This window comes from Pelophylax lessonae (genome assembly GCF_965119305.1).
Source record: "Pelophylax lessonae genome assembly, chromosome: 2".
NCBI lineage: Eukaryota > Metazoa > Chordata > Amphibia > Anura > Ranidae > Pelophylax > Pelophylax lessonae.
In genome coordinates, this window is record NC_138769.1 from 54,322,222 (window position 1) to 54,343,177 (window position 20,956).

The 20,956-nt window shown below is 43.4% G+C and overlaps 1 protein-coding gene across 1 annotated transcript in view; it reads left to right on the forward strand.

Moving 5' to 3' along the window:
* The window catches only part of HLCS (holocarboxylase synthetase), a 294,423-nt gene extending 292,164 nt beyond the window's left edge, over positions 1-2,259 (forward strand). The window contains exon 12 of the mRNA XM_082247766.1: positions 1,851-2,259. Within this exon, the coding sequence (XP_082103892.1) occupies positions 1,851-2,019 (169 nt within the window). The 3' untranslated portion in view covers positions 2,020-2,259. The remainder of the gene's footprint in view (positions 1-1,850) is intronic.
* The last annotated feature ends 18,697 nt before the right edge of the window (positions 2,260-20,956 follow it).

Consider the following 20,956-nt stretch of genomic DNA (forward strand, 5'->3'; position numbering starts at 1 on the left):
CTCCTCCCATGTAGTCCTGGGCTGATCCCTCACTTTTCTCATGATCCTCTTACCCCATAAGACGAAATCTTACATGGCCCTCCAGACTGAGGGCAATTTATGGTTATTTTGTATTTCTTCCATTTGCGAATAATCGCTCCAACAGTTGTCTCCTTCTCACCAAGCTTCTTGCTGAAGGTCTTGTAGCCCATTCCAGCCTTGTGCAGGTCTACAATCACTTGTCCCTACAGTCCTTTGACAGCTCTTTGGTGTTGCCCATGATGGTGAGGTTTGTATGGAAGTAAGCGATTCTGTGGACAGGTGTCTTTTATACACATAACGAGTTGTCATTAGGAGCACCTTGTTAAAGTGACAGGACTAATCTGTGTACCACATGAGCACATACTGTAGCCAGTCTGCGAGAGCCAGAATTATTGTTGGTTGGTAGGAGATGAAATACTTATTTTACTCACTGAACTACAGCTTAATTTTATAACATTTGTATCGTGTGTTTTTTTCTGGATCTTTGGTTGATATTCTGTCTCTATCATTTAATACACCTATGATAACAATTATAGACCCTTAATTTCTTTGTAAGTGGGCAAACTTACAAAATCTGCAGAGGATCAAATAATAATTTTTGCCTCTCTGTATAGCAGTACAGAACTCTAAAAAGGAGAGACTTTTTTGAGCTTTAACCACTTAAGCCCCGGAAGATTTTACCCCCTTCCTGACCAGGGCCTATTTTGCAAATCGGCACTGCGTTACTTTAACGGACAATTGCGCGGTCGTGCGACGCTGTGCCTAAACCAATTTGACGTCCTTTTTTTCCCACAAACAGAGCTTTCTTTTGGTGGTATTTGGTCACCTGTGCGATTTTTTTTGATCATGCGCTATAAACAAAAAAAGAGCGTCAATTTTGCAAAAATAACAATATTTTTTACATTTTTTTATATGAAATTCCCCCCCCCAAAAAAATGTAAAAATCAACATTTTTGAACATTTTAGGCCAATTTGTTTTATGCTACATATGTTTGGTAAAAAAATCGCAAAAAGTGTAATTTGATTGGTTTGCGCAAAAGTTATTGCGTTTACTAACAAAGGGAATGATTTTTGTCATTTTTGTTGTTTTTTTTTTAACGAGTAATGGCGGCGATCTGCGATTTTTTTTTTGCGGGACTGCGACTTTGCGGCGGACAGATCGGACCCTTGACTGACATTTTTGACACTTTTGGGGTTACCAGTGACATTACTACAGTAATCAGTGCTATGCATATGCACTGTTACTGTAAAAATTACACTGGGAGGGAAGGAGTTAACTTTATTTGAGAAGGAGGGGTTAAGTGTGTCCCTAGAGGCGTGTTTCTAACTGTGATTGGCTGTGGCTACTGGTGTAAGAACAGAGATCAACGGTCCTACATAGCAGAACCGTATGATCTCCATTCTTACACAGGGGAGAATGACAGGCGGCTGTGTTTACCTGTGAGGGGCTGACTGCCGACGTAAATCGGTGTTAGGCAGTTGGCAAGTGGTTAACATCATACCACTCCATACTCCTCTCCTGGCCATAATACCCACTGTCATACCCCCTTCACCCCCTCTTCATAATGTAAACAAGTGTACCTTACCTTTGAAAAATTACTGTTTTTTTTTCTTTTTTCAAATTTTTGTTGTGATGGACATAGTCCATTCCTAATTAAGGTGCCATCTACTTTTTTATGAGGACTACAGCTACAACCAATGAATATTAGGAATCTGCAATAATTTGGGGTTTTAGGTTTGGGTCTCTCATCCTGTACATTTTGTTACTGTCATAGTAATTTTACCATTGTCCTCATCACCCAAGTTACATGACCTTTTGTGTTTTGCAGCGGGCAGCAAGTCCGGCTTGGTGGTGAAGATGGCCCATTAGCTTGGATTGTTGGTTTAGACGACTCTGGTTTCCTCCAAGTCCTTCAAGAAGGAAAAGAGGTTGTTACTGTCCATCCGGATGGAAATTCTTTCGACATGATAAGAAACTTGATTGTACCAAAACGTTAGCAAGCTGGACATCTTACAGAATTTAATATTTCTTTGCTTATAGACATTCCCCATACCAAGGACGTTTTTTTTCTTTCTCTCTATTTGAAATATTGTATTTTTATTACTACATGATAGGATGTGCGATTTCTTCAGGACTGGATAAAGTGGCATCACAGAGCCACTATTGTTTTTATAATTAATGACATTTTTTCTTTGCCAGGCGACGAATCTCAAACACTGAAAATCAGTTAAATGAAAGGGGCATAGAAACATAGAATGTGTCGGCAGATAAGAACCATTTGGCCCATCTAGTCTACCCAATATATCTGAATCCTATGAATAGTCCCTGGCCCTATCTTATATGACAAACACAAACACACACACACACACACACAATGTACACACAACACTCCAGTGTTGCTAACTATACTCATTTTTAAAGCCTTATAACCTGGTTTATGTGAAACTAATTTGAAGTGGACAGGGGCTAAATTACATCTTTCCGCCCAGGGGGCAAGTACAAATCAGAGGCCCATGGTGTAGCAACTCGGCTCCCCTCCCACTCTCCCTCTTCCCAGCCTGACCCCCATTCCAGGTTAAAGCTTTACTCCAGGTACTCTCTACTCACTGACCGAATCTGGGTTCCCGACCTGACCAGCAGGGGGAGGTTGGGGGGAGCTGAGACAGCTCGGTTGGGGCTGGCTGCGGGAGGAGAGTCTCCAGTGGGGCATGGAACCGGCCTCTGCTTAGACACAGTTTACACCATCCATGCTGGGAGGTGGGAGGCCTGCGCTCTGTCCTTGTCTTCAAGCTGCACTCAGTAGGGTCAGCGGCAGAGACTTTTTACTTCTCTTCACCAGGAATCCTTCAGGCATGTCTGTGGCAGAAGTGGTTCAGCCTTTTTATGGGGCATCAGAGCAGCCCGGGGGGCAATTGCCCCCTTGTCCAGTCCTCCCCTGTAAGTGGACCTGTGCTGTAAACAAATGTATACACCCCCAGGTGCCAAGTGCCACACATGTAAATTACTGTTAATGCATTGGTCACAGCAACCAGGCTAAAGATGGTCAGTGCAAAATGAACCCACAATTAACAGGGTTTGAAAAAAATAAAAAAAGGTAAAATTGGATACATGAAAAGTTAAGTAAATATATACAAAATATTGATAGTGTCCCTTTTAAAGGTTTACATTTAAAACTGTATTCTTAAAATTTTACAGAAAACACAGATTGTACCTGAATTTTTTTTTTAAAATTGTTTTCTTTATTCTTTATCTCAAATGCTGGAAAAGCTGTAATGTATGGACAAAACTATTAAAAGCATTTTTCTTATTTGCATAGTTGGTGATTGTGTTGTGCTTACTTAAAAAATTGATTCTCTTTCAGATTTGAACTCTTTCTGAACACTACATGCATCGCAGGAGTGTAAAGCCCAGTATACACTATCCATTTTGTATTTTTTGTTCTGCTATTGGCTGAGAGCACTGATCAGGCGCCGGCTGCAGGGTTTCCATCATGCTCGTCCGGCTTCAGTAGGGCCGGGTGCCATACACACTGGCCGAATGTCTGCCAGTTTTTATTGAACCGGCCAATGTTGCCCAGCATTCGGCTTGTGTGTACTAGGCTTTAGGGCCAGCTAAATCTAAAAATTTATTATTTTACTTGTTAGTGGCTGCCTGCAGGCTGCAGCACATTCTGTCTCCCTTAACCTCTTCAGCTCTGGAAGGTTTACCCCCCCCCCCTTCATGAACAGGCCATTTTTTGAAATACTGCACTGCTACTTTAATTGCATGGTTGTGCAACGCAGTACACAAAAAAAAAAAATCGATTTCCATTTCCCCCCCACAAATAGAGGTTTCTTTTGATGGTATTTGATCACCTCTGAGGTTTTTATTTTTTGCACTATTAAGAAAAAAAAGACTGACAATTTTTAAAAAACAAAACAGTATTTTTTAACTTTCTGCTTTAACCACTTTAAGACCGGAAAGATTTGCCCCCTTCCTGACCAGGCCCTATTTTGCGATTCGGCACTGCGTTATTTTAACAGACAATTGCGCGGTCGTGCAATGCTGTACCCAAACAAAATTTACGCCCTTTTTTTCCCACAACTAGAGCTTTCTTTTGGGGGTATTTGATCACCTGTGCGGTTTTTATTTTTTGCGCTATAAACAAAAAAAGAGCAACAATTTTGAAAAAAAAAAAAACAATATTTTTCACATTCTGCTATATAACATTCTCAAAAAAAAATGTAAAAATCAAATGTTTTTAACATTTTAGGCCAATTTGTTTTCAGCTACATATTTTTGGAAAAAAAAAATCCCAAAAAGCGTATTTTGATTGGTTTGCGCAAAAGTTATCACGTCTACTAACTACAGGAAGATTTATGTAATTTTTATTGTTTTTTTTTTTTACTAGTAATGGCGGCGATCTGTGATTTTTGCGGGACTGCGACATTGCGGCGGACAGATAGGACCCCTAACTGACATTTTTGACACTTTTGGGGGGACCAATGACATTACTACAGTAATCAGTGCTAAAAATATGCACTGTTACTGTAATAATGCCATTGGCAGGGAAGGGGTTATCCCTGTGCGTGATCAAGGGGTTAAGTGTGAGCCTAGGGGAGTGATTCTAACTGTGGGGGGGCGTGGCTTGTGAAATGACCATAGAGACATGTGATCCTATATAGAAGGATCACATTATCTCTATGATCATGCCAGGGAGAAGGACGGACGGCTGTGTTTACAACAGCCGACCGTCCTCCTCTCTCAGTGAGGAACGATGGTGGGTGTCAGGCGGCAATCGGAGCCGCCTGACACATGCATCTGGTTTCCCGCTGACGAACAGGGGTGGGAGCGCACCGCCGGCGGCGCGCGCTCTCCCCCTAGCTTGCCTCCAGGCGAGCGACCTATGTCGTTTTACCTGTAGGAGCCAGCCTGCCGCAATAAAAATAACGTAAGCGGTCGGCAAGTGGTTAAAACACACCCAATAAAGAAATTTAAAAAATCTAATTTCTTCTTAAATTTATTCCAATATGTATTCTGCTACATATTTTTGGTAAAAAAAAAATCCTAATAAGTGTAGCTTGATTGGTTTGCACAAAAGTTATCACGTCTACAAGCTATGGGATATTTTTATGGAATTTTTGTTTATTTATGTTTTTTGCTTGTAATGGCGGCAATCAGCAACTTATAGTGGGACTGCGACATTGCGGCGGACAAATCGGGCACTAAGTGACACTTTTTTTTGGGGACCAGTGATCCCGAGAGATCGCCGGTGTCAGGCGGCAATCGGAGCCGCCTGACACTCGCGCCAGCTTCCCCGCTGACGAATGGGGGAGGGAGCGCTCCCCCAGCAGCACACGCTCACCCCCTAGCTCCTCCCAGGCGAGCGCTGTACATGTATGGGACTTTGCCTAGGAGAGCCAGCCTGCCGCAGTACATCGTGGCGGCTGGTCGTTATGTGGTTAATAAAGGAGCTATTGAAATGAAATTTCCACCACATGTCGGTAACAAGCCATGCAATCCGTACATTTAAAGGAACCAAACCAAATACGTTCAGAAATGAGGTTATGTGTAATAAATTAGAATGACACACAGAAAAAGTATTACTAAACCCAGGACCCTGCATTCCCTATATCTGGTCTCCCACAGCAGTGGTTCTGAACCTCAGTCCTCAAGTACCCCCAACGGGCCATGTTTTCATGTTTTCCTTTACTTTGCACAGCTGCTTTATATCAATATCAATGACATGGTATTGATAACAGCTATTATATCTAAGGGGAAGTTCCCAAAACATGGCCCATTGGGGGTACTTGAGGACTGAGGTTGTGAACCACTGTCCCACAGAACATGGAAATGCAATTATTCTAGTAAATATAAATTGAAAAATACCTTTTCTCATCAGCAGTATATAGCAGTCTTGTGACTTCTATCAGTTCCTGGTTAAAACTTTTAGGAGGAGTTTTCATTCTCCTCTGACTGTCCTATGAGGTTGCATGACCCCTGACCCTCTGTCTGGACAGTGCTGATTGGGCCCTGTGCTGATCGCATGCAACCTCCCAAGGAAAAAAAAAAAATCTTTAGCAAAGCACCAACCTGAGCATGTGCAGAGTGACTCCTAGGTCTCTGTGCTAACAGGAGATGGATTGGGGACAGTGGAAGAGGGGGAGGATCAGAGAAGGCAGGATCAAACAGCGAATGATTACCCCTGTAATCATTACCCACTACTTCCACAGTGAGTATGACAAGCATGCTTTACGTCACATACAGACAGATTTTACTGTTGTCGGTTTAGTAACACTTTAAACACGCTAACTGAAATGTATTTAATACTTCGTACAAAATTCTTTGCTGGTAATGAGAGCTTCAAGACTCCTCCTGTATAGAGAAACTAGTCGCATGCATTGCTCAGGTGTGATTTTGGCCCATTCTTCCATAATTCTTCAAATCTTGAAGGTTCCGTGGGCCTCTTCTATGAACTCTGATCTTTAATTCTTTCCATAGATTTTACATTGGATTAAAGTCAGGTGATTGGCTGGGCTATTCTAGCAGCTTTATTTTCTTTCTTTGAAACCAATTGTGAGTTTCCTTGGCTTTGTGTTTGGTATCATTGTCTTGCTGAAATGTCCACCCTCGTTTTATCTTCATCATCCTGGTAGATGGCAGCAGATTTTTATCAAGAATGTCTTGGTACATTTTTCCATTCATCCTTCCTTCAATGACATGGGGTTTGCCAGTACCGTATGCTGAAAAACAACACCACACCATGATGTTCCCCCCTCCAAACTTGTGGTATTGGGGTGTTTTTGGGGTGATGTCCAGTGCCATGTGACCTCCAAACATGGTGTGTATTATGGCATCCAAAGAGTTCAATTTTGGTCTCATCTGACCAGACTATATTCTCCCAGTATTTCCCAGGCTTGTATGTTGTGCAGCAAACTTTAAATGAGCCTCAACATGCTTTATCTTTAGCAATCGAGTCCTGCTTGGTGAGCGTGCATACAGGCCATGGCAGTTGAGTACTTATTGTTTTCTTTAAAACAATTGTACCTGCTAATTCCAGGTCTTTCTGAAGCTCTCCACAATTGGTCCTTGGCTCTTTGACAACTCTTATGATTCTTTTTATTGCTCTGTCAGAAATCTTTCGAGGAGCACCCAGTCGTGGCCGATTGATAGTGAAATGATGTTCTTTCCACTTCCGGATTATGGCCCCAACAGTGTTCACTGGAGCATTCAGAAGTTAAGAAATCCCTCTGTAACCAATGCCATCAGTATGTTTTGCAACAGTAAGGTTGCGAAGGTCTTGAGAGAGCTCTTTGATTTTACCCATCATAAGATGTTTCTTGTGTGACACCTTTTTAACCACTTTACCACCGGAGGATTTTGCTGTCTTCCGTCCAGGCCACTTTTTGCGATTCGGCGCTGTGCGATTTCAACTGACAATTGTGCGGTCGTGCGACGCCGTACCCAAACGAAATTTACGTCCTTTTTTCCCCACAAACAGAGCTTTCTTTTGGTGGTATTTGATCACCTGTGCGATTTTTACTTTTTGCGCTATAAACAAAAAAAGAGCGTTTATTTTGAAAAAATAACAATATTTTTAACATTTTTTTATATGAAATTCCCCCCAAAAAAGATGTAAAAACCAATTTTTTTAAAAATTTTTGGCCAATTTGTTTTTTGCTACCTATGTTTGGTAAAAAAAATCGCAATAAGCGTATTTTGATTGGTTTGCGCAAAAGTTATTGCATTTACTAACTAAGGGAAAGATTTATGTCATTTTTGGTGTTTTTTTTTTTAACGCATAATGGCGGCGATCTGCGATTTTTTTTGCGGGACTGCGACATTGCGGCGGACAGATCGGACCCTTGACTGACATTTTTGACACTTTTGGGGGTACCAGTGACATTACTGCAGTAATCAGTGCTATATATATGCACTGTTACTGTAAAAATGACACTGGCAGGGAAGGGGTTAATTTTATTGGAGAGGGAGGGGTTAATGTATGCCTGGTGCTTACTGACGTGTAGGGGGGGAGGTGACTGAATGATTAATGGACAGATCGGATGTCCAGCTATGCTGAACAGTCCGATCTGTCACTCCCTGTCACTATGGAGATCTCCACACTAGATCCCCGGCGATCGGGGCAGAGCAGCGGCGATCGCCGCTGCTCCTCCCCTGGCCCGACTCCCGCTGTGAATGAAAACAGCGGGAGCAAGCCTCCGGCGGCGCGCAAGCGCCGCCCAGAAGGGGGAGTGTCTGACGACGTAGTACTACGTCGTCAGACGATAACGAGCCACTCTGTCGCAGTAATATTACTGTGGGCGGAGGTAAAGTGGTTAAAGGCCATCAGTTGAGACTTGACCGGCTGATATTAATTTGCACTGACAAGGGGCAGGATTGCTCTCTAAATACTGATAGATTTTAGCTGGTGTCTTGGCTTTCCATGCCTTTTTGCACCTCCTTTTATTCAGGTGTTCAAACCCTTTTTCCCTGGGTCATTCCATTTTATTACACATAACTTAATTTCTGAACTTATTTGTTTTGGTTTCTTTGTATGTATGGGCTGCATGGGTCTGGTACCGACATGTGGTGAACATTTCATGTCAATAGCACCTTTAGAAAAATATTTACCTAGAAAAATGGTGATATGTTCAATACTTATTTTACCTGCTGTATATGCCATGGGTCTCCAGGGGGAAGGCAATTAAGGGAAGGGTTGGACTTGGAAGTCTGATTTTAGTTCTAACCTCATGCCATCCTTTAACGACTACATGCAAATGGATCGTTTTCAGATCTTTATGAATCCGAATAATCAAACTATGGATGCAAACATGCTTGTGATGGCTTTCAAATTGTGAAAGCCCAAATATGGAGCTAAGTTTTTTTTTTTTTTCTCCCTGATTCAGACTTGTTCATCTATAATTAGCTAAGACAGAAGAGCAATCACTGCATATAATAAAAATTCCAGATGTTCTAGTTTTTTTAACCACTTGCCGACCGCCGCACGACTATTTACTGCGGCAGTCAGCCGATCCTGGGCAAACCGACGTAGGGCTACGTCGCTCACCCAGGAGCCTGTATGGGGCGAGCGCATGCCGTCTGAGGCGCACTCCCGCCCCTGCTTGTTCACAGGGATCCCCACGCGTGTGACTGGAGGCTTCGATGTCCGCCGGCCACTCGCGATCTCCCGCAGGAGAGGGAGAAAGGCAGGCGGCTGATGTAAACACAGCCATCTGTCATTCTCCCTGATGTACTGTAAGTACAGAGACTATACGATCCTGCTATGTAGGATTGTATGTCTCTAATGTTACATCACAAGCCACGCCCCCCACAGTTAGAATCACGCCCCTAGGGATACAGTTAACCCACTGATCACCAATGAAGTTAACCCCTTCCCTGCCAGTGTAATTTTTACAGTAACAGTGGATATTAATAAGTGGATATTAATAGCACTGATTACTGTAGTAATGTCACTGGTACTCCCAAAAGTGTCAAAAATGTCAGTCAGGGGTCCGATCTGTCCGCCACAATGTCGCAGTCCCGCAAAAAAAATCGCAGATCGCCGCCATTACTAGTTTAAAAAAAAACAATAAAAATGACATAAATCTTTCCCGTAGTTAGTAAACACAATAACTTTTGTGCAAACCAATCAAAATACGCTTATTGCGATTTTGTTTTACCACAAATATATAGCAGAAAACAAATTGGCCTAAAATGTTAAAAAATTTTGATTTTGACTTTTTTTTTTTTTTGAGAATTTCATATAAGAAAAATGTGAAAAATATTGTTCTTTTTTCAAAATTGTCGCTCTTTTTTTGTTTATACAGCAAAAAATAAAAATCGCACAGGTGATCAAATACCACCAAAGGAAAGCTCTGTTTGTGGGAAAAAAAGGACGTCAAATTCTTTTAGGTACAGCGTCGCACGACCGCGCAATTGTCTGTTAAATTCACGGAGTGCCGAATCGCAAAAAAGGGCCTGGTCTTTGAGCAGCCAAATCCTGTGTTCACAGAAAGGATTGTAGATATTCTAAAATGGTTATAAATGGTCATTTTATATACAAACAGTACTTAGTGGAGTTCTTTTTAAAAGAACCACTTGTTAACCTTCACTTTGTTGCATTGAAAATATAATACACCACATGGAGTCACAACAGGAATACGGGGATGTCTGGTGCTTTGCAGCTGCAGTTGTTGGCGCTCTGTTCAGGATACATTACTTTCAAATCGGTCATCTCATTTTATTTATTTAACGCAAATAACTTTAGAAAAAAAACACACACACGATTGAATATAATATCCTATTGTGTAAGGCCGCAGGAATTATTGCTCCGTGTATTCTATAAAACGCTCCCTCTAGATGGGGTTATGAATAGCAGCAGACTTCATAGGTCCTCTGGGAGTTGTTCTATACGCCACGCACATTTCATTCTGCTTAGATATTTACTAATTTCATTGTATATGAAAGATAAAAAAAATATTCATTTGTTTCTGATTTCAGGATCTATAAATCAAAGATGTTTTCTAGGAGTTTTATGGAGGTTAGGAATTTATATGAGTGCTTTTAAACACATAAATAATATTAGATTGGAATAGAGTTGTGTTATTTGAAATTTGGTGAACGGGGATAGTACAAGAGCGAAGGGTTGTGTCAGCAGAGTGTGAAGGTACAATATGGTTTTCTAGCTTCCTTTAGCCAACATGCTTAGAGTCAGATAGGGTGGCACTTTAAATGGAACTAGTGATTTAATATATATTTTCTTAAAGTGGTGCCAAAAAATCGAGTATCAAGAACCTAGTGGACTACATTGTTGTCACCGTGCTCCTCTGGTACCAGTAAAGTCCACTAGGTTCTTCTTGATTTTTGTGTTGCTATCATTTATGGATGAGGTACCCCATTTAGCCTATTTGGTTTTATATTCTAAAAGTGGTGGGGGAGGGGGCGGAAGCGGCTGGCTTAGGCTCTTACAGCCAGGTGCCACGGAGCCAGGTGCCGGTCCAGGCATGTGGGCGGATCCCAGCGTTATTGTCGTGATTTTGTTCGAGCCTAGACTGGCTTTGTGATGTCAGCTGGTAGCGGGCTTCAGCAGGTCAGAAGAGTGTAGAACGAACTGCACTCCTGTGATGCACAGGAGAAGTACAGCCAAATGAGCTTTGGCTTTAGACCCCCCCCCCCCCCCCTGTTAAAGTTATTGTAAAGGCAGAAGTTTTTTTTTTTTTTTAATTCTTTATTTAATGGTATGCAAGACAAACAGGGATATCAACAATACATAGCATCAGAACTCAAATTGTTGCTGTTAGGGATGCACCGAAATGAAAATTCTGGGCCGGAAACCAAAACCGAAAATGACTTTTTTCCCCCAAATGATTTTAAAATAGATAGAACAGGGGCATACACCAAAAACAGGCAGCGACGTACACCTGTCGCTGCCACCCTGTCACAGTATATGTACTGTGACGGGTTGGCAAGTGGTTAATTTAATTACCAATGGTATTAGTATTATGCAGCATGAGGGGGTTAATGTATTGCCACTGCTGGTCACTGATGCAATAGTGACCGACCAGTGGCAGTTAATTAACCCCTTTGTGCTGCATAAGTGCAACCAGTATCAGTGTTAATTAACACTGGTTGCACTGATACTGGTTGCACTAATGCAGCACAAAGTGGTTAATTAACTGCCACTGGTCGGTCACTAATGCATCAGTGACCAGCAGTGACAATACATTAACCCCCTCATGCTGCATAATACTAATACCATTGGTAACCTCGCCTCAGCGTCCCCCCCCCCTGCCTCAGCGTCCCCCCCTGCCTCAGCGTCCCTCCCCCTGCCTCAGCGTCCCCCCCTGCCTCAGCGTCCCCCCCCCGCCTCAATGTCCCTCCCCATCCCAATGATGCAATCTCCTTACTCTCAGCTCCTCCTGTGTCCTTCCTTTCAAAAGACGCGCCTCCCAGTGATGTCACTACTACTACGATGTGCATGAATGAACTAACACACCGGGCGGGCGGGAGAGCGGCCGCTAATAGCTATAATTAAGTGAGCCCTTCACTTCCCTGTCAGAGGAGATACCCGCCTGATAGGGAAGTGAAGCGCTCACTTAGTTACAGCTATTAGCGGCCGCTCGCCCGCCCGCCCGGTGTGTTAGTTCATTCATGCACATCATTAAGATGCCATCATTAATATCAGCATCTTTAACCCATTTTCAGCCGAAATGGAATAAGCCCATTTTCAGACGAAAATTTTGGTTGCCACTAGTTGCCGTCTATGGTATACAACTAGACAGGGACCAACATGGTCCGAGGAGCATATAGTAAATGATAGTTGGGTAAACTGAACTGAAGCACTCAGATATGCAATCCTCACATCCCGATAAGGAACAATAAATAAAATATGGGTTTGGTGAGGTCCAACCAAGAAAGGGGAGACCTCCCCCGCACCTATAAAAATAGGGGATGGTGATGAGGTTTGCTAAATGGGTGAACACAAAGGTATCAATACCATTGACCCATCATAGACAAGAAATTCATTTTATTAAGGTAACATTGATAAAAACAAGTTAAAATGAAAGACTAAACCATAGTCTAGTCATATAGTAACATTGTTATACAAAATGATAAAGTATATGCATAGACATGGTCCGAGGAGCAATCGGCTCACTGCCTTCCAACAGACCACCTGTACTACATATAGGATAGCCTAAACAACTAATATAGAGAGCATCACTTCTTGCCATGTCCCAATTAGAAAGAGAAAAAAATATCCAAACACGCGGGGGACCCCAGGCTGAGCCAAAGCCTCCACCGGCATCTGTCTACTGGCCGGCATACGAAGGCAATGGCCCCCGGCCCCAGGGGCGACCACGTGCACAGGTACGGCACTTCCACCCAGACTGCAAGCACACCCGAGAGTAATTTTAATCATGTTTAGAAAGTAAAGAGAGTACCAATAGGAACTCAGAAATAGAGAAATATTAGAGTAAAACAGGGGAACAATCAGAGAAGAAAGAAGGGTTTTTTTTTATCTTAATGCATTCTATGCATTAAACTAAAAAGCCTTCTGTGTGCCGCAGCCCCCTCTATACCTACCAGGGGTACCTCTAGATCCATCGATGTTGCAGGAGTGTCTCGGCTGCCCAGGACTCCTTATTGGCTAAAACAGCAGCGTGGCGCCATTTGCTCCCACTGCTGTCAGTCAAAGTCAGTCAGCCATGTCTAGCAGAACACAGGGAGCTGCGGCTCGGCTCGGGTTCCCCCATAGCAAGCTGTTTGCTGTGGGGACACTTAACAGGAGGGAGGAGCCAGGAGCAGAGAAGAGGGACCGGAGAAGAGGAGGATCTTGGCTGCTCTGTGCAAAACCAACTGCACAGAGGAGGTAAGTATGACATGTTTGTTATTTTTAAATTAAAAGAAATGAGATTTTACAATCACTTTATATACTTACATAAGCCCAATCTCAATCCAGTGCTGTGCCTGTCTCCAGCAGCACTGCTCTTTGCCACCCTTCGTCTCGCAGGAGGCTCAGCAGCAGTGGGATCCTATAAGCAGAGAGCGGGGGGTGGGGCTGAGCTGCACTGTGTATGTGGCTTGGGATTGGGCTTGGGATTGAGCCTGCATGAGTGCTCTATAGCAAGTGGCTTTGGGGGCAGGAGGAGCCAGGAGCGCGGGCAGGGGACCCCAGAAGCAGAAGATCTAATCTGCCCTGTCTAAAACTATTGCACAGAATAGGTAAGTATGATATGTTTATTTTAGGAAAAAAGAAAAAAACCTTTAGTCCCCGTTCACATACAGGCGACGCTACTTCCAGGGGCGACCTCCGAGGTCGCGGTGCGAGCAGCGCGCCGCGACCTCGGAGCGGCCGCCACGGACTTCATAACATTGAAGTCTATGGCGGTCGCCCCAAAGAAGCTTCGGACCCTTTTTCTAAGTCAGAGCGACTTGTGTCGCTCCTATTAGAACGGGTCCGCAGCTTCCCTATGGAAGGCGACCTGTGAGGCGACCAGGTCGCCTCACAGGTCGCCTTAGTGTGAACGGGGCTTAATAACCCTTATTTATTAAGGTCAGAACTAAAAAAAAAAAATAAACCTTTCTTGGGTAAATATTAATTTTTCTTTTTATTGTTTTCTTTAAGTTAGATAACAGAAGGAACATTAGGATTTATTTTCACGTTTTTAAGTTTTTCAGACTATCATATATGCTTTGCTAAAGAAGCTTGTTGTTTGCAGAGTTCAATAACTCAAACTGAAATTGATACAGTGCCTTGAAAAAGTATTCATACCTCTTGAAATTTTCCACATTTCGTCATGTTACAACCAAAAACGTCAATGTATTTTATTGGGGTTTTATGTGATAGACCAACAAAAAGTGGCATATAATTGTGAAGTGGAAGGAAAATGATAAATGGTTTTCAAACTTTTTTACAAATAAATATGTGAAAAGTGTGACGTGCATTTGTATTCAGCCCTCCTGAACCAATACTTTGTCTCTACCAGCTTTGCACATCTAGAGAGTGACATTTTTGCCTATTCTTTGCAAAATAGGTCAAGCTCTGTCAGATTGGATGGAGAGAGTCTGTGAACAGCAATTTTCAAATCTTGCCACAGATTCTCAGTTGGATTTAGGTCTGGACTTTGACTGGGGCATTCTAACACATGAATATGTTTTGATCTAAATCATTCCATTGTAGCTCTGGCTGTATGTTTAGGGTCGTTGTCCTGCTGGAAGGTCACCCTCCGCCCCAGTCTCAAGTCTTTTGCAGGCTCTAGTAGGTTTCTTCTAAGATTGCTCCATCCATCTTCCCATCAACTCTGACTAGCTTCCCTGTCCCTGCTGAAGAAAAGCATCCCAACAACATGATGCTGCCACCACCATGTTTCACGGTGGGGATGGTGTGTTCAGAATGATGTGCAGTGTTAGTTTTCCACCACACATAGTGTTTTGCTTTTAGGTCAAAAAAAGTTTAATTTTAGTCTTATCTGACCAGAGCATCTTCTCCCACATTTGTTTTGTCCCCCACATGGCTTCTCACAAAGTGCACAGGGACTTCGTATGGCTTTCTTTCAACAATGGCTTTCTTCTTACCACTCTTCCATAAAGGCCAGATTTGTGGAGTGCAGGACTAATAGTTGTCCTGTGGACAGATTCTCCCACCTGAGCTGTGGATCTCTGCAGCTCCTCCAGAGTTACCATGGGCCTCTTGGCTGCTTCTCTGATTAATGTTCTCCTTGCCCGGCCTGTCAGTTTAGGGGAAGGCCATGTCTTCATAGGTTTGCAGTTGTGTCATACTCTTTCTATTTTCCGATGATGGATTGAACAGTGATTCATCGTAAATATTCGGCCACCGACCGATCGGCCGATTGTCAGCTTGTTAGTATGATGCTTCTGACAACCGACTGCGACTTTTCGGCCGAACAGAATCGGGTGTGCAGGCTTTAAAATTTTTGTTGGCCAACACCAGAACGGCCGATTGTTCCTCAGTCAGTACAGAATTCAGCCGACAAACAGCAAATGAGCAAGACTGGGCATGCTCAGAGAAGAAAAAACACACGGAAAGTTAACCATCACATGATATCACTTCTGCAGTCGGCTGTTGTTGGCCGACAAAATTCATGTGCAGTCTTTAGCACTTTTCAACCGACAGGACAGCACCGGACAAAAGACGGCCGATCGTTCGGCCGACATTTGGTACGTGTGTACGGGCTTTATTCTCCGACCTGTCTGGTGTGTTCCTTGGCCTTTATGATGCTGTTTGTTCACTAAGGTTCTCTAACAAACCTCTGAGGGCTTCACAGAACAGCTGTATTTATACTGAGAATAAATTACACACAGATAGACTCTATTTACTAATCAGGTGACCTCTGAACACAATTGGTTCCACTAGATTTTAGTTAGGGGTATCAGAGTAAAGGGGGCTGAATACAAATGCAGGCCACGCTTTTCACATTTATTTTTAAAACCTTTTGAAAACCGTTTTATTTCCCTCCACTTAACAATTATGTGCCACTTTGTGTTGGTCTATCACATAAAATCCCAATAAAATACATTTTTGTTTCTGGTTGTAACATGACAAAATGTAGAAAATTTCAAGGGGTATGAATACTTTTTCAAGGCACTGTATATAAAAGTGAGTCAGAGGAGTGACACTACCATCTTGTCCCTCTTTCTTCCTACCTACTGTGTACAGGGCTCTGTACAGAGTTTTAATTGGAGAAAGAGCATGAAGGCAAACACCTTCTGCTGTGCTCTCTTTTCCATCTCCAGCATTGGGTGGTCCTAAACGCTGCAAAGAACAGAGCTCAATGTAAACCCAAGGCTGCATGGTGACACTAATTTAATTTTCAATATTTTTATTGAGTTTTCATGAGAAGAACAAAAGTCATAACAGTGCAAAATGTGCCAGCAAGGCTCAGCCATACAAGTAAGAAGTGGTACAGCATCTTCAGAACATGAAATATAAAAATATATATAATAAAAAAAAACATTGTAAACAGTAGGACATTGAGTAAAGTCGAACCCTATTTTTTCATCCGTGTAAAAAACGGAAAGGAAGGAAAATCGGATGTCAGCGGTGTCATCCGCTGACATCCGCAATGCCATATACTTACATTATGTCTGTATATCATCCGCAAACGGATGGGATGATATGCGGGCACACAGAGCGGATGACACAACTGTCATCCGCTCCGTGAAAAAAAAGTCCCGCAGCGGACTTAAGCAGCGGAGCGGCCGTGTGAAAGGACCCATATTCTACAAAAAAATAAAATAAAACGGGGACTTGGGCTCTGTAAAATTATTTAAAAATATTAAAAAGACAACCACTTGACATTTAAAAAAAAAAAAACTCCTTTAGGCTTCTTTCACACGGTCCGCCTCCGCAGGCGGATCCGTGTTGCTCAGCGGGGATCGATCCGCGATCCCCGCTGAGCCGGGCGGATGACAGCTCCGTCTCCGCTTGCAGAGCGGAGAGGGAGGTGTCTCAGCACCCGCTGCCCTCTATGGGGGATCGGAGGAGAGCGGACCGCTTGTCCGCTCTCATCAGATCCGCTCCGCTCCGATTACTGAACGGATGGAAAAATAGGGTTTCCATCCGTCCAGATTTCAGCACAGGATCGGATGCGGATGGCAGCGGGTGTCAGCGGAGGTGACCTCCGCTGACACCCGCTGCCCCATAGAGCTGCATGGATCTGATCGGATCGCCCGTGTGAAAGAGCCCTTAGGCCCTTTTCACACATACGGTCCGTTCAGTTTATCATTTCAGTCACGTCAAAATGTATCAGTTTTCCATCCGTTTTTCATCCGTTTTTCATCAGTTGTCATCCATTTTTCATCAGTTGTTATCCGTTTTTCATCCTTTTTTCATCCGTTTTTTATCAGTTGTCATGCATTTTTCGTGAGTTGTTATCCGTTTTTCATCCGTTTTTCGTCAGTTATCTGTTTTTCATCCGTTGTTATCCGTTTTTCATCCGTTGTCATCCGTTTTTCGTCCCATCTGTTTTTTTGACGGATGAAAAATAGGGCATTCATCCGTTCAAAAAAACTGATATTGACGGAAGCGGATGAAAACGGATGTTCACTGAGGATCATTAGTTTTCATCCGTTTTTACATAGAGATATATTGATGTCCGTTTTTCATCCGTCAACGGATGGATGAAAAACGGACAAACGGACCTATGTGTGAAAGGGGCCTTAGTTGTTGAAATTCATGCAGGCATTGTGTTGTAATCAAATGTGGAGATGTGGGGCAATTGTTCTATAAAGCTGAAATCGGTGCTATTAAATATTTTGTTTGCTTGATTCCTCCCCCTACTGTTTTCACTGCTGCAATTTATATTCCCGTTATCCCTCACTATCAGTCTTAGTGCACTTTATGGTGCTAGGCTTGGGGAGAGATGTGCAGGGTCCTCCTCTTTAGTTGGGCCCGGTTTCCCAAACTACAACTCAAGGAGTCCTTTGCAGGCAGCCATTATGTGAGCTTGCTCAAGGGAATGTTTTGGGCAGTTCTGTAGACAGTGACAAAGTGAAAGAAGTCAGCTTTACAAACATTGAATTTCAACCATGTAAAAGAAAAACAGGCTTACGACGGTGGTCAGTGGAAATAATCTCCCCTTACATTAGTAGTTAGTTGGAAAAGGTGGTCAGTGGGAAGAATGTCACCATACATGAATGGTCAGTGAGAAAAGTACCCCTTATATTTGTGGTTATTGGGAAAATGTCCTCTTACATTGGTGGTCAGGGGGAAGAATGCATCTTACATTGGAGGTCAGGGGGAAGAATGCATCTTACATTGGTGGTCAGGGGGAAGAATTCTCCTTACATTGGTGGTCAGGGGGAAGAATGCTCCTTACATTGGTGGTCAGGGGGAAGAATGCTCCTTACATTGGTGGTCAGGGGGAAGAATGCTCCTTACATTGGTGATCAGGGGGAAGAATGAATCTTACATTGGAGGTCAGGGGGAAGAATGCATCTTACATTGGAGGTCAGGGGGAAGAATGCTCCTTACATTGGTGGCCAGTGGGAAGAATGCCCCTTACATTGGAGGTCAGGGGGAAGAATGCATCTTACATTGGAGGTCAGGGGGAAGAATGCATCTTACATTGGAGGTCAGGGGGAAGAATGAATCTTACATTGGAGGTCAGGGGGAAGAATGCATCTTACATTGGAGGTCAGGGGGAAGAATGACCCTTACATTGGTGGTCAGGGGGAAGAATTCTCCTTACATTGGTGGTCAGGGGGAAGAATGCTCCTTACATTGGTGGTCAGGGGGAAGAATGCTCCTTACATTGGTGATCAGGGGGAAGAATGAATCTTACATTGGAGGTCAGGGGGAAGAATGCATCTTACATTGGAGGTCAGGGGGAAGAATGCTCCTTACATTGGTGGCCAGTGGGAAGAATGCCCCTTACATTGGAGGTCAGGGGGAAGAATGCATCTTACATTGGAGGTCAGGGGGAAGAATGCATCTTACATTGGAGGTCAGGGGGAAGAATGAATCTTACATTGGAGGTCAGGGGGAAGAATGCATCTTACATTGGAGGTCAGGGGGAAGAATGCTCCTTACATTGGAGGTCAGGGGGAAGAATGCTCCTTACATTGGAGGTCAGGGGGAAGAATGCATCTTACATTGGAGGTCAGGGGGAAGAATGCATCTTACATTGGAGGTCAGGGGGAAGAATGCTCCTTACATTGGTGATCAGGGGGAAGAATGCATCTTACATTGGAGGTCAGGGGGAAGAATGCTCCTTACATTGGTGGCCAGTGGGAAGAATGCCCCTTACATTGGAGGTCAGGGGGAAGAATGCATCTTACATTGGAGGTCAGGGGGAAGAATGCTCCATACATTGGAGGTCAGGGGGAAGAATGCATCTTACATTGGAGGTCAGGGGGAAGAATGCTCCTTACATTGGAGGTCAAGGGGAAGAATGCTCCTTACATTGGTGATCAGGGGGAAGAATGCATCTTACATTGGAGGTCAGGGGGAAGAATGCCCATTACATTGGTGGTCAGTGGGAAGAATGCTCCATACATTGGAGGTCAGGGGGAAGAATGCTCCATACATTGGAGGTCAGGGGGAAGAATGCATCTTACATTGGAGGTCAGGGGGAAGAATGCATCTTACATTGGAGGTCAGGGGGAAGAATGCTCCTTACATTGGAGGTCAAGGGGAAGAATGCTCCTTACATTGGTGATCAGGGGGAAGAATGCATCTTACATTGGAGGTCAGGGGGAAGAATGCATCTTACATTGGTGGTCAGTGGGAAGAATGTGTCTTACATTGGAGGTCAGGGGGAAGAATAACCCTTTACTTTGGTGTTCAGTAGGAAAAGTACCCCTTATATTTGTGTTTATTAGGAAAAGTTCCTCTTACATTGATGGTGAGTAGGAAGAATGCCTCTTTACGTTGGTGGTCAGTGAGAAAGTATCCCTTATATTTTTTGTCATTTGGAAGAATAGCTGCTTTCATTGGTCACCAGTGGGAAGACTGCCCCTCATAGTAGTAGCAAAGCAAGGTCCATAAAGTCATAAAGAGCGATTTTGGGGTGGAGGAGCTTGACTGGTCTATGCAGAGTCCTTGACCTCAACCCAAATGAACACCTTTGGAATGAATTAGAGTAGAGACTGTGAGCCAGGCTTTCTCGTCCAACATCAGTGCCTGACCTCACTAATGGGGTTCTGGAAGAATGGTCAAACATTCCCATAGACACACCTCTAAACCTTGTGGACAGCCTTCCCAGAAGAGTTGAAGCTGTTATAGCTGCAAAGGGTGGGCCAACTCAATATTGAACCCTAAAGACTAAGGCTGGCCATTCACTATACAATTTTCTTGTTCAACTTTCCTTTAGATTTACCAAAACCATATAATATAAGTTCAAACCTGAACACTTTCAATTGGTATGCAATCATGCAGGCCCTTGCACTACATAGTTGAAGGTAAATCTAAAGGAAATTGAATAAGAAAATTGTATGGTGTATGGCCAGCCTAAGACTGGGATGCCATTAAAGCTCATGTGCGTGTAAAGGCAGGTGTCCCAATACTTTTGACAATACCGTGTATACTAAGGCTAGTTTAGCCAGGAGCCAATTAACCTACCAGCATGTCTTTGGAGTGTGGGAGGGAACGGAGTACCTGGACGAGACCCACACAGACACAAGAAGAACAAGCAAATTCAAGGCAGGTTGTGTTGCAGTTGTGATTTAAACTGATAGCCCTGGTGCTTGCAGGGGGAAGTTCTAACTACTTAGCCACTGTGCTACCCTGGTGTTGCCCTTAACACGCTGATGAGATTTATACTATGCAGCTCCCATTCGGGTGTATATCTGGAAATGATGACAAGCCCCTCTTTAAATCTTGTGCAGCTCAGCCAATAGACAAAGTCGATTTAGCAATTTATTGCTCAGTAGCGGGACTAAAGATGATCCTGGTGTTCAGGCTCTTAGCTTTGTCTTCCCTTTTGAAAAAAATAG